Consider the following 14,030-nt stretch of genomic DNA (forward strand, 5'->3'; position numbering starts at 1 on the left):
TTAAACTGTAACTTTTGTGAAAGAATTTTATTTATGAGAGGGTTGTGCCCTCATGCAAAGCCTCCAACCATGGGAGAGTCCCCTGTAGTTCTGGTACTCACAGATCCTTCAGAAGGAAGAAACTTTTGAGAAGAGCCTCTGCGTTCTGCTTGGTTGCTCACGTAGTCCTGTAGAAGAAGAGGTCTCCCTCTTCCTCAGTTTTCTGCTTTATGTGTATCTTGGCTGGAAGAAGAGGACCTAGAATTGCCCACATCTGGGTCCCCAGTGGGTGGAGAACAGGAGCCGTGCTTTCTGGAGCTGCAGCCCTGTCCTTGTCCGGTGCCTTTCTGCACCCGTGCCAGGGAGGTGCCTGGGAGAGCACTGTGAGCTGGAGCTGCTCTTCCAGGGCCCCTTGGCATTCACAGAGCTGGGGCTCAGTTATGTGTGTTACCCTCGGTTCTTTCTCACCAGTCCTGGAATGGGTATCACTTAATGTTTGATTTCTGGGGGAGGGTCAAGGGCGAGGGCAGTTGTGAGGCTGGGCAGGTCCTGGCTTGGCAGCCCAGTGCGGCGCTGGGGAGCGGGGCCCTGGCGGCAGCACTCACTGCCAGGCTTGCCCTGCCGCCACCCTGGTAACGTGGAGGCACATGTTGTTCTCCGGAAGAAGGACCCTCCCTGCTTGTGGGAAACCTTACAAATTGTTGAATTTAGACAAGAGATGACACAAATACATCCTTAGAAATGATTCCACTAAATATTAGTACTTTCTAACAATTCTTTCTTCCTTTTTTCTACGTACGTAGCTAGTACACGCTCCTCTGAAGAAATACAGCGTTGCATAATGTGTAGTCTGGAGATGGGAAGTCCTGCCCAGCCCCTCCTCGCTCCTTAGCAGATGAGAACTATCCACACAGGGTGTATCCCCCCGGAAAGATCTTTCCACGCGAGCACATACAATCTGACTGCGTTCTCCTTGATGCGCGCAGGGCATTTCTCACCCTCCTTGTCCAGGGTGGCTTCTGACGGGGCCTGTAAAGAGCCCTGCCGTGGACGTTCCTCCTTCCCAGGGCCGAGGTGAACCTGGCCCGTGGCCTCCTGAAGGTCTTCTGCCAGGCTGAGGGAATGTCATGGGACAGTTTTCATCTGCTCTCTGGCCCTTAGGCTGTCCCTACGCAGGTGTCTCAGGAGACACATTGGCATCATCTGGCTGGTGGGGGGGGCCTCCTGTGGCAGAGGTGCCCTAGGCCTATCCAGTGTTTCCAGTTTGATGCCTCAAGGTGTGCCCAGCGTTGCGTGTGTAGAACTGTCTTTTCCATGGTGGGGGTGCCATGTTGGAGTGCTGTCCCTGAGGTAGAGTTTGAGCTTAAGGCTCAGGTGTGCTGCAGAGAGGACAGGGCTGGAAGCATGGGGCACCTTGGGAAGGTGGCTTGCTCTGTGGGCACAAAGAGCCATGTGTTTGTTTAGTTCCCTATGCCCTTCATAACCATGTTCATGTTTATAGTATTCATCAAAAGATGTGGATGGTAACAATTATTTGGAAAAGCCCAAATTCAGAGTGGCTTTTTGCACTGAATGTATACTAGGACGTATTCTTGAAGTTTTCTTTTCAGAGACTCCCCAGTGCCCACTTGTGGTGGTATTTGCTACACCTTCCCACACTTCAGGAAGGGCTTGTCAGTCTGAGAGGCTCCCGGATTGTACTTCCACCGCACCATGAGGGCTACTGGCAGCTGATCAAGAACCTTCTGAAAACAATGGAGAGATTGATGTGTTTGCTGTTAACTATCAGAACAAGTTAACAGGAGCACTGGCCTCATTAGTGTAGGACCAGGAGTATTGGAATGTAGTTTCAAACCTTCAGGGGGAATGGGGAGTTTGTATGTGGTTGTAGGGTGACTTGTCAACTCTAAATCCTGGTTATTACATTTTTTTCTTTCTCTTTTCCCCTTTTTCTTTCCTAACCAGGTTGTCCTGGCTCGAGAACTGGCAACCTCCAGGGAATATGCTAGTAAGTGCTAAGTCTGGTGAGCTGTGTGTCTGGGATGCAGGGATGGCACGGTGTCTGCGGGCGGGGCAGCCCGGGTGACAGGGCCCAGGCTTTCTGTGCTATCCTCAGGGTGCAGGACACTGTTGGTCTCAGACCATGAAGCTGGTGTGTATGATTTTTGAAAAAATAATCTGTACCAGTTACCTCTGAGTTGTGTCTTCAGTGTTTATTATTGTTTCTGATTGTTAGTAACTAACTTCTCTCTTCACCTTAAGTTAAAATTCTAGAGAAACGGCATATTATAAAAGAGAACAAGGTCCCATATGTGACCAGAGAGCGAGATGTGATGTCACGCCTGGATCACCCCTTCTTTGTTAAGCTTTACTTCACGTTTCAGGATGACGAAAAGCTATGTATCCTTTGCATGGGCGGTGCCATCTGAAACCATACCAGTCACCCTGGTTTGGGAATCGTGACCCCGTTGTTTTCACAAGCAGCCCCTCCCTGAAGGGCAAGGGTACAGCAAGAACCCCCATCCCGCTGCTTGGATCGCTGGCATTCAGGGAGGCAACTGGGCAGTGCCAAAGGCATGGCTGAGGTGCAGGACAGAGAAAGTTACCTTAAGGGGAAACTGCCAGACGTTGTTGAGGTTTTTATTGATTAACATTTCATCTAAAGTATTGTTGCCTGTTATTTTAACCCATGGTTGCTGGGCATTTGTGCAGAAGCATTCCCTCATCCCACTAACTGATGTCCTTGGGGGAGCTGTTCGTGTCTATTCCTGTGCTCAGATGACGCAGTGGCCCGAGGTGGTCGGCCTCCCCAGGCTCCTGGGGCGCACTGGCCTCCCTGTCCTCTTCGGCCCTGGGCTGTGGGGTTTGGTTAGAGGGATGTCTCTACTGGACCCAGCTCCTGTTTGAGAAGTCCAGGGAGTGACCATGGACGGCTGAGCCCTCTCCCTGCCTTCCCAGGGAGCTGTCCTCGCCTCTTGGGGCCCTCACTGCCCACTGTCACTCTGATGGCTCTGTCCCTCACTCTCTGCACTGGCCAGACTGTTTCTTCAGCAGAGATTTGATTCACCTTCTGCTGCTACCTGCTTTGTTGGCGTCCCTTGCTCCCCAGCCTCTCATCGAGCCCCTAGAGAACCTTGCTTAGGATCAGGGAGGCAGGGCCCAGTGGAAGTCAGGGTGGGTCCTGCCTCTGGGCCGGCCATACTATCCACGCTCCCAGCAGATGCCCCTTACCTTCCTGTCCCCAGGTCTCCGTGGAGGCAGGCCCCCCCCCCGCCAAAAGCTGGCCCAGGTGCCTTTGTGCTCGGCTTCGCCATCCCTCCTGGGGTGGGGCCTGAGGGCTCTTATCGTCTCCACCCCCACCGGATTCTTCTGTGCGAAAACTTGGCTCCGTCCTCCTCCCACTTTGACACCATCTTCTGACTCCTTCACGTGCCGGCTGAATTTTTTTATTCCTTTGTTTACTTGGAAGGTCCTTGTTGCATGCAGGGTGATGGAGACATTCTAGCAAATACAGTGAAGGCTCTGCCCTCATTAAGTTAAGAGGAGTCAGAGGAGGACTTGGACATGCACAGAGTGTCAGCAGATGTATCGCAGACTTCCAGGTGGCACGGCGTGCTGCTAAGGTAGTGAGGCCGGGTAAGAGCTGTCTGGACGCTGAGGCTCTTTGGGCTCGGAGGTCTGAGGAGATGATGTTCTGGAAACTTGGACACACTAGGGCAGGAGCGTCAGAGCCTGCGGGGCAGCCAGTGCGTGGCCCTGAGGTGGGGGGTGCGTGGAGGAGTGAGAAAGCTGGTCATGGGCTAGCTCGTTGAGCACGTGGTAGCCTGGTGCTGATTTTGGATTTTCTTCCTTTTGTGGCGGGAAGTGAGGGATTTACTCTGACTGGCTGCTCGTGGTCCAGGCTGGAGGACAGGGCCTGGGGGCAGTGGTGGAGGTTCTTTCTTATAAGCAGACTGGACAAGAGGGTGGAGTCATGACGGCTCCTGGGAGTTTGGCTGCAGAGCCTGGTGTGCGGTGACGGCTCTGACGACCCAGGAGAGGCCAGGCTGGGGGCGGGTGCTGGGTTGGCATTCCACGCATCAGCTGGTACTGCTGTCCAGGGCCGGGTGGGCTCTTGGGTGGCTGCCAGCAGAGCTCCAGGAGGAGTCGGGGCGATGTGCAGACCTGGAGTTTCTCAGTGAGCTGGCTGGCCACCCAGAGGTTGGCTCGTCTAGAGACAGAGCCTGGGGGCAGCCTGACACCAGGTGCATGGATCCATGCAGGGACCTGCCGCAGTTCACCTTCACCAGATGCAGGCTCGGCTCTGGGTTGGGGGTCAAACACAGTGGCCAGGCAGAGGGCGGCCAGGGGTGCAGTGGGGGAGCCTTTCTTTTGAGCACCATGAAGGCTGTGGCCAGGCCTCACACCTGGGCTCCTGGAGGTGGTGCTGCTACTGGGGACGCTCTGCAGCCAGCCCAGATCGGGCCGCGTGTCCAGCCAGTGCTGAGCTCCAGCCTAGGCCGAGCAGGCCAGAGCTGGTGGCCCCAACGGCTTGTGGCAACGACGTTCTCACCGCGTAGGCTGCTGGGTGAGGAGACGTGGGCACCAGCCTTCCCTCGTAGAGGAGCAGCATGGAGAGGCAAGGGGGCTCTGAGACCCGTTGCTTTCCATGAAGTAAAGAGAGGTTTGTGTTTTTTTCTCAGGTTCCTGTCAACTTTGTCCAGGTTGGGAGGGCTGGGTGCTCAGGGGTGGCCTGGACAGGTGTGGCAGCTTTGGTTGCTGCTCCCTTCCCTCTGGAGTTTGTCCTCGGTGTCCTGAAGCTTCAGGTTCCTTCCTTAGTGGGAGATGACAGTGCCTGGGCAAACAGAAACCAGAACGGAACAAACTGCCCAGCCTGGCACCCTGAGCACGCGCTGCCCTTCCCAGCCTTGAGAGCCGCTGCCCAGGGCAGGCGGGCACTTGGGTCCCTGGGTCGTAGGCTGTCAGCAAGGCTGAAGTACCTGCAGATTGATTTCCAGTAATAGGCACAAATGTTTGGTGCTCTCAGGGGGAAACAGTTATATGGGATCCATTCATTGTCAACCCTAAATCCTCTAGGGAAAGGAAAATGCAAACGCAACCCCGCACAGTGCGGTGGTGCCCGGGGAGAAGGTGGCTGTCTCTTTCCGGTGGGTCCCTAACAAACAGAATGAATCAAGAACTTCATAAGTGGCTTTTCTCTCAGAAAACATGTTCCTTTTATCCACAGAAGGAGCAGTCACATGAGTGTACTCAGCACAGCACAGGGAGTCTCCGCCAAGGTTAGGAGCTGCAGTGCTATTTTGAATGCACCCTTCCCCCACCCCAATTTTTCTTTCTTTCTAATTTTTTTTTTTTAGAGATAGGGCTTTGCTCTGTTGCCCAGGCTAGAGTGCAGTGGCATCATCACAGCTCACCGCAACCTCCAACTCCTGAGCTCAAGTGATCCTCCTGTCTCAGCCTCCCCAGTAGCTGAGACCAGAGGTGTGCACCACCACACCCCACTAGTTTTTCTTATTTTTTTGTAGAGATGGGATCTCGCTATGTTGCCCAGGCAGGTCTTGAACTGGCCTCAAGTGATCCTTCTGCCTCAGCCTCTCAGAATGTTGAGATTACAGTGTGAGCCACCGTCCCTGACACCCACTACCCCGCAAAAGCTGTTCTTTCTGCAGTTGAAGCCTGCACATGAGTTGTTTAGTTGTTTGTGCCTTTGACAAGGGGCTGCAGGTCCTGTCTCTAGTGGTTCCCTTCCGCTGAGGCCATAGCCACCTTCTGGAGACAGTGTGGTCCAGAGGGGTGGTCTGGGCCGAGAGGGGTGGTGCACGTTTCTCTGGGGACTGTGTCATTGTGTTCCTGGTGAGAAGCCTCCAGCTGTGCCTAGTCTTGTAGCCTGGGCCTGGGCTTCCTGTCAGACCCAGTAGCCACAGATACAACCATGGCATGCTGTCTTGGGCCACAGGTACTTTGAGTTTGCACCTAATTTCAATAAATTCTTAATTGGACCTTTAAGGTTTTTAAAAAATGACTTTTACTCTCTTCCTTAACTGTACAATATTCAGATTTTGGCCTTAGTTATGCCAAAAACGGAGAACTACTTAAATACATTCGCAAAATCGGTTCATTCGATGAGACCTGCACCCGATTCTACACAGCTGAAATCGTGTCTGCCTTGGAGTACCTGCACGGCAAGGGCATCATCCACAGGTGACCGGGGCGCCCTGGCTGGTGTTGGCGGGGCGGTCAGTTTAATTATCAGGGCCCATGAGCTACGGCTAATGCCCAGGCCATCCTAGCCCTCTGGGGTCAGCCTTGGCGTGCTCTCTGCAGCGAGGAACTGAACTGCTGGCTGGCGCTGAGAGACTCGCCTGTAGATGCCAGGCCAGGGGTCTTTCTTGCCAAGCTAAGGGTATTTTTCCCCATCTTAACTGATGCTTTTGTCAGTTGTAGCTTTTGTGTATACTTATTTGTGGCCTCGTTTTCCATGATTTTCTGATAAAGTCAAATTGGAGGTGTTTCTAAACTCTTTATGAGTTAAAACTGAGAGACACTTACTTCAGTAAAGTTTATTAAAATAGTAGCTGCTGTTACGAAGTGATTTATTTTGAATGTCCTTATCGTATGCGGTTGATACTTGTTCAGTGTGAACTTTAGACCTCTAGGTTGTGAGTCTGTAGATTATAAGCATTCATTAGTTCATTTTGTTTTCAGGAAAATTTAGAGTATGTTATAATGTGGTTGTTGTAAGTATTTTATCTCAATGTAAAAATCTACTTTTACAGGGATCTTAAACCAGAAAACATTTTGTTAAATGAAGATATGCACATCCAGATCACAGATTTTGGAACAGCAAAAGTATTGTCCCCAGAGAGCAAGCAAGGTGTGTAAGATTTATTTCTAGCAAAGCCTGGCTCTGCTTGAGACCAGAAGCAACTTGTGAGAAATGTATTGTCTTCTTTGTTAATGACAGAAGTTTGTGATACTGTTGCTATCGTAACAGAGATCTCCAGCTTTTCCCAGGGAAGGCCCTGCCGTGCCAGATCTTACAGAGCAGCCCCAGGCGGTGTGTCTGGTCTGGCGAGTGGAGTGGGGAAGGTCACCCGTTCTCACCGGCGCCTGCTGTGGCTCATCCTCCCTAGTTGTCTTCCTGGACAGTGCTGGATGCCACGCCACGTTCGTGCCTGGTCCCACGCATAGGGAGTGTAGTGGGTGTGGTCAGCTCTGGCTCCTCGTGTGGTAGTGTCTGGGGAGCACACCCTGTACCCCGGGGCCCTCCCTCCGTCCCCCTGTCTGTTGCCCTGTCTGGGGTGTGCAGCTGCCTGTGGTGGCCCAGGCACTCTGATTTCAGTGAGGTTCTAGAAAATCACAGAACGAAGGGGTGCTGATTTTACCTGGTGGTCAAGTGTATGTTTATAATCGCAGAGCCTCCTAGTCCTGCTCCCTTAGGGTAGTCTCTGGCCTTGGAGTATATCGTGACGACCCCATTACCTGAGCAGGTATTGCTGAAAGTACACTCAGACCGTCAAAGTGACCTGAGCGGTCTCGGCCAGCCTAGGGCATTTTGCTGCCCTTAAGGTCCTTGTTGGATGGAAATCCTAAACTCTGGAAGTGTAAAGAATGGCAGTTGAACTTTTGAAGACTGTTCTAGAGTGTTGTGGAGAGACGATAAAGCCACTGGGATGAAGTCTGGGGGAAGCTGAAGGCTGTCGTGTGCGTTACGTGACCTTGAAAAGGAGCCTTGGGTCTTCAGACGAGTGATGCCCTTGCTGTCCCGGCCTCGAGGCCAGTGGGGCCTCTGTGCAGGGCCTCCGCCCGGTCCCGGGGTGCCTGCCAGAGAAAGGCCTCCATAGAGAATGCCAAGGGGGTGGGTGTGAGTGTTGGTTTGCTGGGGGAAGAAAGATTCAAAGGCAGTGTCCCCGTTGTTGCAGTTGCTTTCCCGAGGAAAAGGGAACAGGAGCCCATAGTGGCGGCCTCCCAGCTTGCTCACAGGTGCAGCGAGCTGGCACACGGCAGCTGGAGTGGAGACGAGTCCAGTTTAGCGGAGCAGGCGTTCAGAACTCTACTTAGTAGCGCTTCTGTTCCTTTTGCATTGGCCTGTAGTCCATGTACACAGTGCCACTGGGAGGTGAGCCAGTGCCCTTCGCGGCCTGTCGTGGTACCTTGGGGTAGTGCTGGCTTCCTCCACATGGGTCTTTGTCTTCTGGCTGTTTTTCTACCCTGTGTCTTCACCCTGAGGATTCTTGCTACGATTCCATCAGCGAGTGCTTTCATCTCTGCACAGGCATGGAGGCACTAAGACCTCATCTTGGATTTGGGAACTTCTCTGAGAATCCTAAATCATCACTTTTTGGGGGCTGAAAACAAAACTTGCAATCAAGGAAGAGGCTCTGATTTCCTGAGGTGGCCTAGTTCTGCTGCCCCTCCCCTGCCTTTTGTCCCCCATCCCCTCTTCCCTGTCCAACAGTCTGTGAGGATTGAGTGCCTCAGAAAGTCCTCCTGGCACTTCTGAGATATCCCAAAACCTTGATCTCTTTGATATTCCCATTAAATGGTAACCATTTTACTGGCCAGTAATTTTTTTTTTTTTGGAGGGAGGTTCTCACTCTGTCACCCAGGCCTAGAGTGCAGTGATACCATCATAGCTTACTGCATCCTTAAACTCCAGGGCTCAAGTGGTTCTCCTGCCTGAGCCTCCTGGGTGCCGGGACTATAGTCACACACCACCATGCCCGGCTAGCTTTTCTATTTTTTGTAGAGACGGGGTCTTGCTCTTGCTGAGGCTGGTCTTGAGCTCCTGGCCTCAAGCGATTCTCCCACCTCGGCCACCCAGAGTGCTAGGATTACAGGGGTGAGCCGTCGTGCTCGGCCTGGTTATCTTATTTTTATGGACACAATAAACCTTACAACCCCAAACATTGTCTGTGGCAAAGTTTGTACCAGACAGGAACTTCGTCTCCCAAGTTTTCTCCTTAGTGTCTGTGAGCTGCTTGTTGTCCCTGTGCTGCTGACTCTTCCTGCTCACGGGCAGCTGAGCTGGGGACCCAGCCGTGGCCCTGCAGTCGGCCTTGGGAACCGCCTACCTGGGCTCTGCCCTGGGCATGCCTGTCTTCATAGGGATTTTCTTTGGAACCTGATAGCTGGCACAGGGCCAGCCTTCTTGTCCTTCAGCCGCTGAAAATAAAAGAAGGTAAGTGGTGAAATAATGAATAAATCTTTTCGTTTTCGAAGCAGGAGGCTAGCATCCTTACATTGTTGAAAACCAGGGACAATCACTTGTGTATGTAGATGAATTGGTGGGTTTTTTTTCCCTTTCTTCAAGGAAAAGAGAAAAACTATGTAATTATGTGGAGAATTCATTTTAGTGATGTACTCTCATTTTAAAGTAGTTCACAATCTTAGAATTTATTTTTGTTGGCTTTTTACTTTTGTGCAGAGATGGTTTCCCCAAAACATCTTCAAAGCTTTTAGAATAAAAGTGTTGGTGGGAGCAAGGTTCACCCAGGTTCATTAGCTGTGCAGTGAGCATGTTATACCCTCCTCCTAGCAGAAGGCAGGTTGTCCCGTGTCACCTCTGTCCCGGGGGGGTAGTGTTCGGTGGGGAGGTGGTGGGAGTTGGGGCAGGGCAACCATTGAGGGCCTGTGGGATTGGGGAGGACTTTTGGCTTCTGATCTTACCATGACAAGGGCAGCTTGATCACTTGGAGTAAGCCCCTTGTCTGTGGCTGTGTCTTTGGCCTTTGCCCTCCTTGCAAGAAGAGCCTTGGGGAGCTCAGGGTGTTCTGGAGGTTCAGTCTTGAGGTTTGTTTCTGGAAACTTGTGGGTTTTTTTTTTTTTTTTTGAGACAGAGTTTCGCTCTCTTGCCCGGGCTGAGTACCGTGGCGTCAGCCTAGCTCACAGCAACCTCAAACTCCTGGGCTCAGGCAATCCTATTGCCTCAGCCTCCCGAGTAGCTGGGACTACAGGTATGCACCACCATGCCTGACTAATTTTTTCTATGTGTTTTTAGTTGTCTAGCTAATGTCTTTCTATTTTTTTTAGTAGAGATGGAGTCTTGCTATTGCTCAGGCTGGTGTCGAACTCCTGAGTTCAAACACTCTGCCCGCCTCGGCCTCCCAGAGTGCTAGGATTATAGGCGTGAGCCACCGCACCCGGCCCCATACCATTTTTATACATAAAATATTGACAGTAATTACTTAATATCTCATGATATTCAGAGGTTAAATTCCCAGTTGTCTCATGCATCATAATTTTTGTCGTTTACTTGAATCAGGATCCAAACAAGGTCTGCATACATTTCTTTTAATCTGTAGTTTCCCCTCCATTTTAATTTTTCCCCTTTCAGTTTGTTGAAGAAACCAGGTCACTTGTCTGCCTGAGGACACTGGAGTTTGCTGAATGCGTCTCTGTGGAGTCACTTGCGGGTTCCTGTCTCCTCTGTATTTCCTGGGAGTTGTCTGGCCACTAGATCAGATCGATGCCCTCCTTTCCCCACTCAAAGCCTGATAGGGGGTGTTTTTTATCAGGTTGCATTTATCACCCAGGCACCTCTCTGTGATGTCAGCAGCTGTTTATAGCCATAATTGGCCTAAATTCATTAATTCATTAGAGATGCAGAATGGTCCTAATCTAATTTATTCGCAAGGTAGAATTGTGTAAAGAGAAACTTCTTAGCAACTATTTAACCAGTGGTATTGTTTGTAAAGGAGAGACAGGATAAATGCTAGCTTCTTTCTCTTTTATTTGCGATTTCTGAAAACCACGAATTGGTTCACCATTATCCTCCAGTGACGATTAATTCATTAAAAAATTATTACCCCTACCTCGCGCCATACACAGACGTTAACTCAGAATGCATTAGAGATCTGAATGTGAGAGTGACAACTACAACATTTAGAAGAAAGTAATAGGAGTCAATGTTTGTGACCTTAGGTTAGGCAGTGGTTTCCTAGATATAATGCCAAAAGGACAAGCAATGAAAGAAAAAGTGGGTAAGTTAGACTATAAGTTTAAGAACTTTTGTACTACAAGGGATAGCATCAAGAAGGTGAAAAGACAACCCACTGAAAAGGAAAAAAATGTCTGCAAATTATCTATCTGATAAGGGACTTCTATCTGGAATATAAGGAGCTCTTGTAACTCAGTAATTAAAAAAAAATAAATAAAACTGGGCAAAGGGCCTGGATAGACATTTCTTCAAAGAAGAGATGTACAAATGGCCAATAAGCACATGAAAAGTTGCTCAGCATTGTTAGTCATCAGGGAAATGCAAATCAAAACCACAGTGAGATACCATTTCACACCCACTGGATGGCTATAATCAAAATTTTAGACAGATAATAACAGGTGTTAGCAAGGATGTGGAGAAATTGGAATCCACGTTACGCTGTGGGTGGGAATGTCAAATGGTACAGCCACTTTGGAAAACAGTCTGGCAGCTCCTCAGAAGGAAATATAATTACCATGTGACCCAGCAGTTGCACTCCTAGGTATGTTACCCAAAAGAAATGAAAACATGTATTCAAACAAAAACTTGTATTAAAATGTTCATAGCATTATTCACAGTAGCCAAAACGTGGAAACAACCCACATGTCGCCAGCAGATGAATGGATAAGCACATTATGGTCTGCCCGTGTGATGGAATATTACTCGGCCATAAGGAGGAAGGAGGTCATGCAGGCTGCAACGTGGACGAACTGTGGAAAGGTGGCTCTCAGTGGAAGCTTGCTGGGGGGGTGTAGGGACTGCATTGAGTCCGCAGATGAGATCAGTTTAGAGAGTATCAATCACCATCTTAGCCAATATTAAGTCTTCTGAGCCATCACCATGAGCTGTCTTTCCATTTATTTAGATCTTTTGTAATTTCTTCAAAAATGTATGCAATGAAACGATCTCTACTAGGACAGAAAGAAAAAAAATACGTTGTAGTTTTTAGGACATAAGAAGCTTTGTACTTTTGTTAAATTTATTCCTAAGTATTTTATTTTTGAATACTATTGTAAATAGAATTGTTTTCTTAATTTTATTTTCAGATTGTTCATCCACAAGTGTATAGAAACACAGTTGATTTTTGTATACTAAGCTGTGTCCTGTACCCTTGCTGAACTCTTTAATCAGTTGCAATAGTTTCTTAGTGGAGTTTCTGTAATACATATGGGATCATGTGATCTGTGATTAGAACTAGTTCTATTTCTTTCCGTCTAATCTGGATGCCTTTTCTTGCCTAATTACTCTGGCTAAGACCTCTATTACAGTGTCAATTAGGTGTGGCGAGGAGTGGGTGTCCTTGTCTTGTTCCTGTGTTGGAGGGAAAGCTTTCAGCTGTTCATCATACTGCACGATGAGTGCCGTGGGTTTTTGTACGTGCCCTTTACCTACCTCAGGGTGTTCCCAGCTATGCCTAGTTCACGAAATGTTTTTGTCACGTAGAGGTGTTGAATTTTTGTCAAATGCTTTTTCTGCTTCTACTGAAATGACCATATGGGGTTTTTTTTTGGTTCTTTATTCTGATGATGTGATGTAGTGCGTTGATTTTTGTATGTTGAACTGACCTTGCACTCACACACTTGATTGTAGTGCTAATCCATTCTGTACGTTGCTACACTTGGTTTGCTAGTTTTTCGTCCGAGGGCTAGTCACACTTTGTGCAGTGTTTTCTGTGCTTCAGGTGTAGATTTGTGGATAAGGTGGCAGCCTGCAGCCTTGGCTTTGAAGAGAGTGTGGGTGTGTTCTGAGCTCAGAGTCACTTCTTTAGGTCCTCCCTCCCCACTGGCTTCTCTGAGTCTGACTGGCAGATCTGTGGCGCCCAGGGTGGCCGCAGTCCAGGATGTGGCACAGTTTCTTTGAACCACTTTGAGAGTAGAGACAACAACCGGGCCTGAGAGCCTTCTCTTTTGCCCCGACTTGTGTGGGTACCACGGGTGGATCGGTGGTGTGGAAGAGGCAGCAGCAGCCAACAGTTGGTTCTGTGCTTGAGTTTCCAGGAGCTGGAGAAGGTCGGTCTGTGGCTGATCTCTGGCTTCCAGAGGGAAGTAACTAGGTTCTCTGTGGTTTTCTAACACGCTATCTGGGGCTCTTAACCTGGGTGTCGCAGATGAAAGTCAGGGCATCCATGAAGCTGGATAGGAGAACATTACTTATTTTCACTGACCTTCCGGTGAAGTTTAACATTTCTTTCCATTATGAATGTAGGCAACAAATGTCTCTGTTGCTAGCAGAAATCACAGATACGTTCACATCCTATTAACAGTTGTCACATTACAGTAATGGCGGCATACCTGTTACGCTTACCACTGCTGCAGAATTGCTGTGTAATTAGACTTGCTAAATCTTGTTATTTAATGCATTAAAACAAATCATGTATTACTATATCCCAAATCTATTAATATTTTGACACTTATATTTCATTATATTCACTTGCCTTTGTAGTCCTGTATATTTCATGCATTTAGAAAATGATTCTCAGCACAGTCATCTTCTCCACACCCCAACCTGTCACTAGGTTAACTAACGAGAGGTCCTTTTTCAAGGGGGTGACTTTGCATATTCCCAGGGGCTTGGAGTCCCACCTTTGGGAAGGCAAGCAAAGGAAGCAAGGGCAGGGGACACTGAGGAAAGGAGGGCAGGCTCAGAGGACCTCGAGGAGCCAGGAGGAGGTGAGTGGAAGGGCAGTGTTGGGCGGAATAGCTGGGGGGCACATGTAGCTATTTAAAAACATCAGCAGTTCTGTGTACTGTTTGATAGTGTGAATTATTTAATTATGCACAATATTTGTCCTTCCATATGAAAATGTATTTTTTAGAACTTAATAACATTTTAAAAAAGTAGAAATCACCAAAGTAACATATAATTGTAGCCAAGATTGAAAACACTGAATAAGTAAGTAAAGTATCCAGTGACGTCCCTGTCTCCGCCAGTGGCTACGGCCCTTGATTTTTTGGCATCTACCCAGAAGAACAAAAATCATTCTATAAAAAAGACACCTGCACCTGAATGTTTATAGCAGCACAATTCACAATTGCAAAGATGTGGAAACAACCCAAATGCCCATCAATTCATG

The 14,030-nt window shown here is 49.0% G+C and overlaps 1 protein-coding gene across 1 annotated transcript in view; it reads left to right on the forward strand.

Moving 5' to 3' along the window:
* Positions 1–14,030, forward strand: part of PDPK1 (3-phosphoinositide dependent protein kinase 1) — a 67,198-nt gene that overhangs the window by 31,923 nt on the left and 21,245 nt on the right. Inside the window, exons 3-6 of the mRNA XM_045541222.1 lie at positions 1,945–1,987; positions 2,242–2,379; positions 6,036–6,180; positions 6,756–6,853. Coding sequence (XP_045397178.1) covers positions 1,945–1,987; positions 2,242–2,379; positions 6,036–6,180; positions 6,756–6,853 — 424 coding nt within the window. The remainder of the gene's footprint in view (positions 1–1,944; positions 1,988–2,241; positions 2,380–6,035; positions 6,181–6,755; positions 6,854–14,030) is intronic.

Source organism: Lemur catta, chromosome 2 (genome assembly GCF_020740605.2).
Source record: "Lemur catta isolate mLemCat1 chromosome 2, mLemCat1.pri, whole genome shotgun sequence".
NCBI classification, from domain to species: domain Eukaryota; kingdom Metazoa; phylum Chordata; class Mammalia; order Primates; family Lemuridae; genus Lemur; species Lemur catta.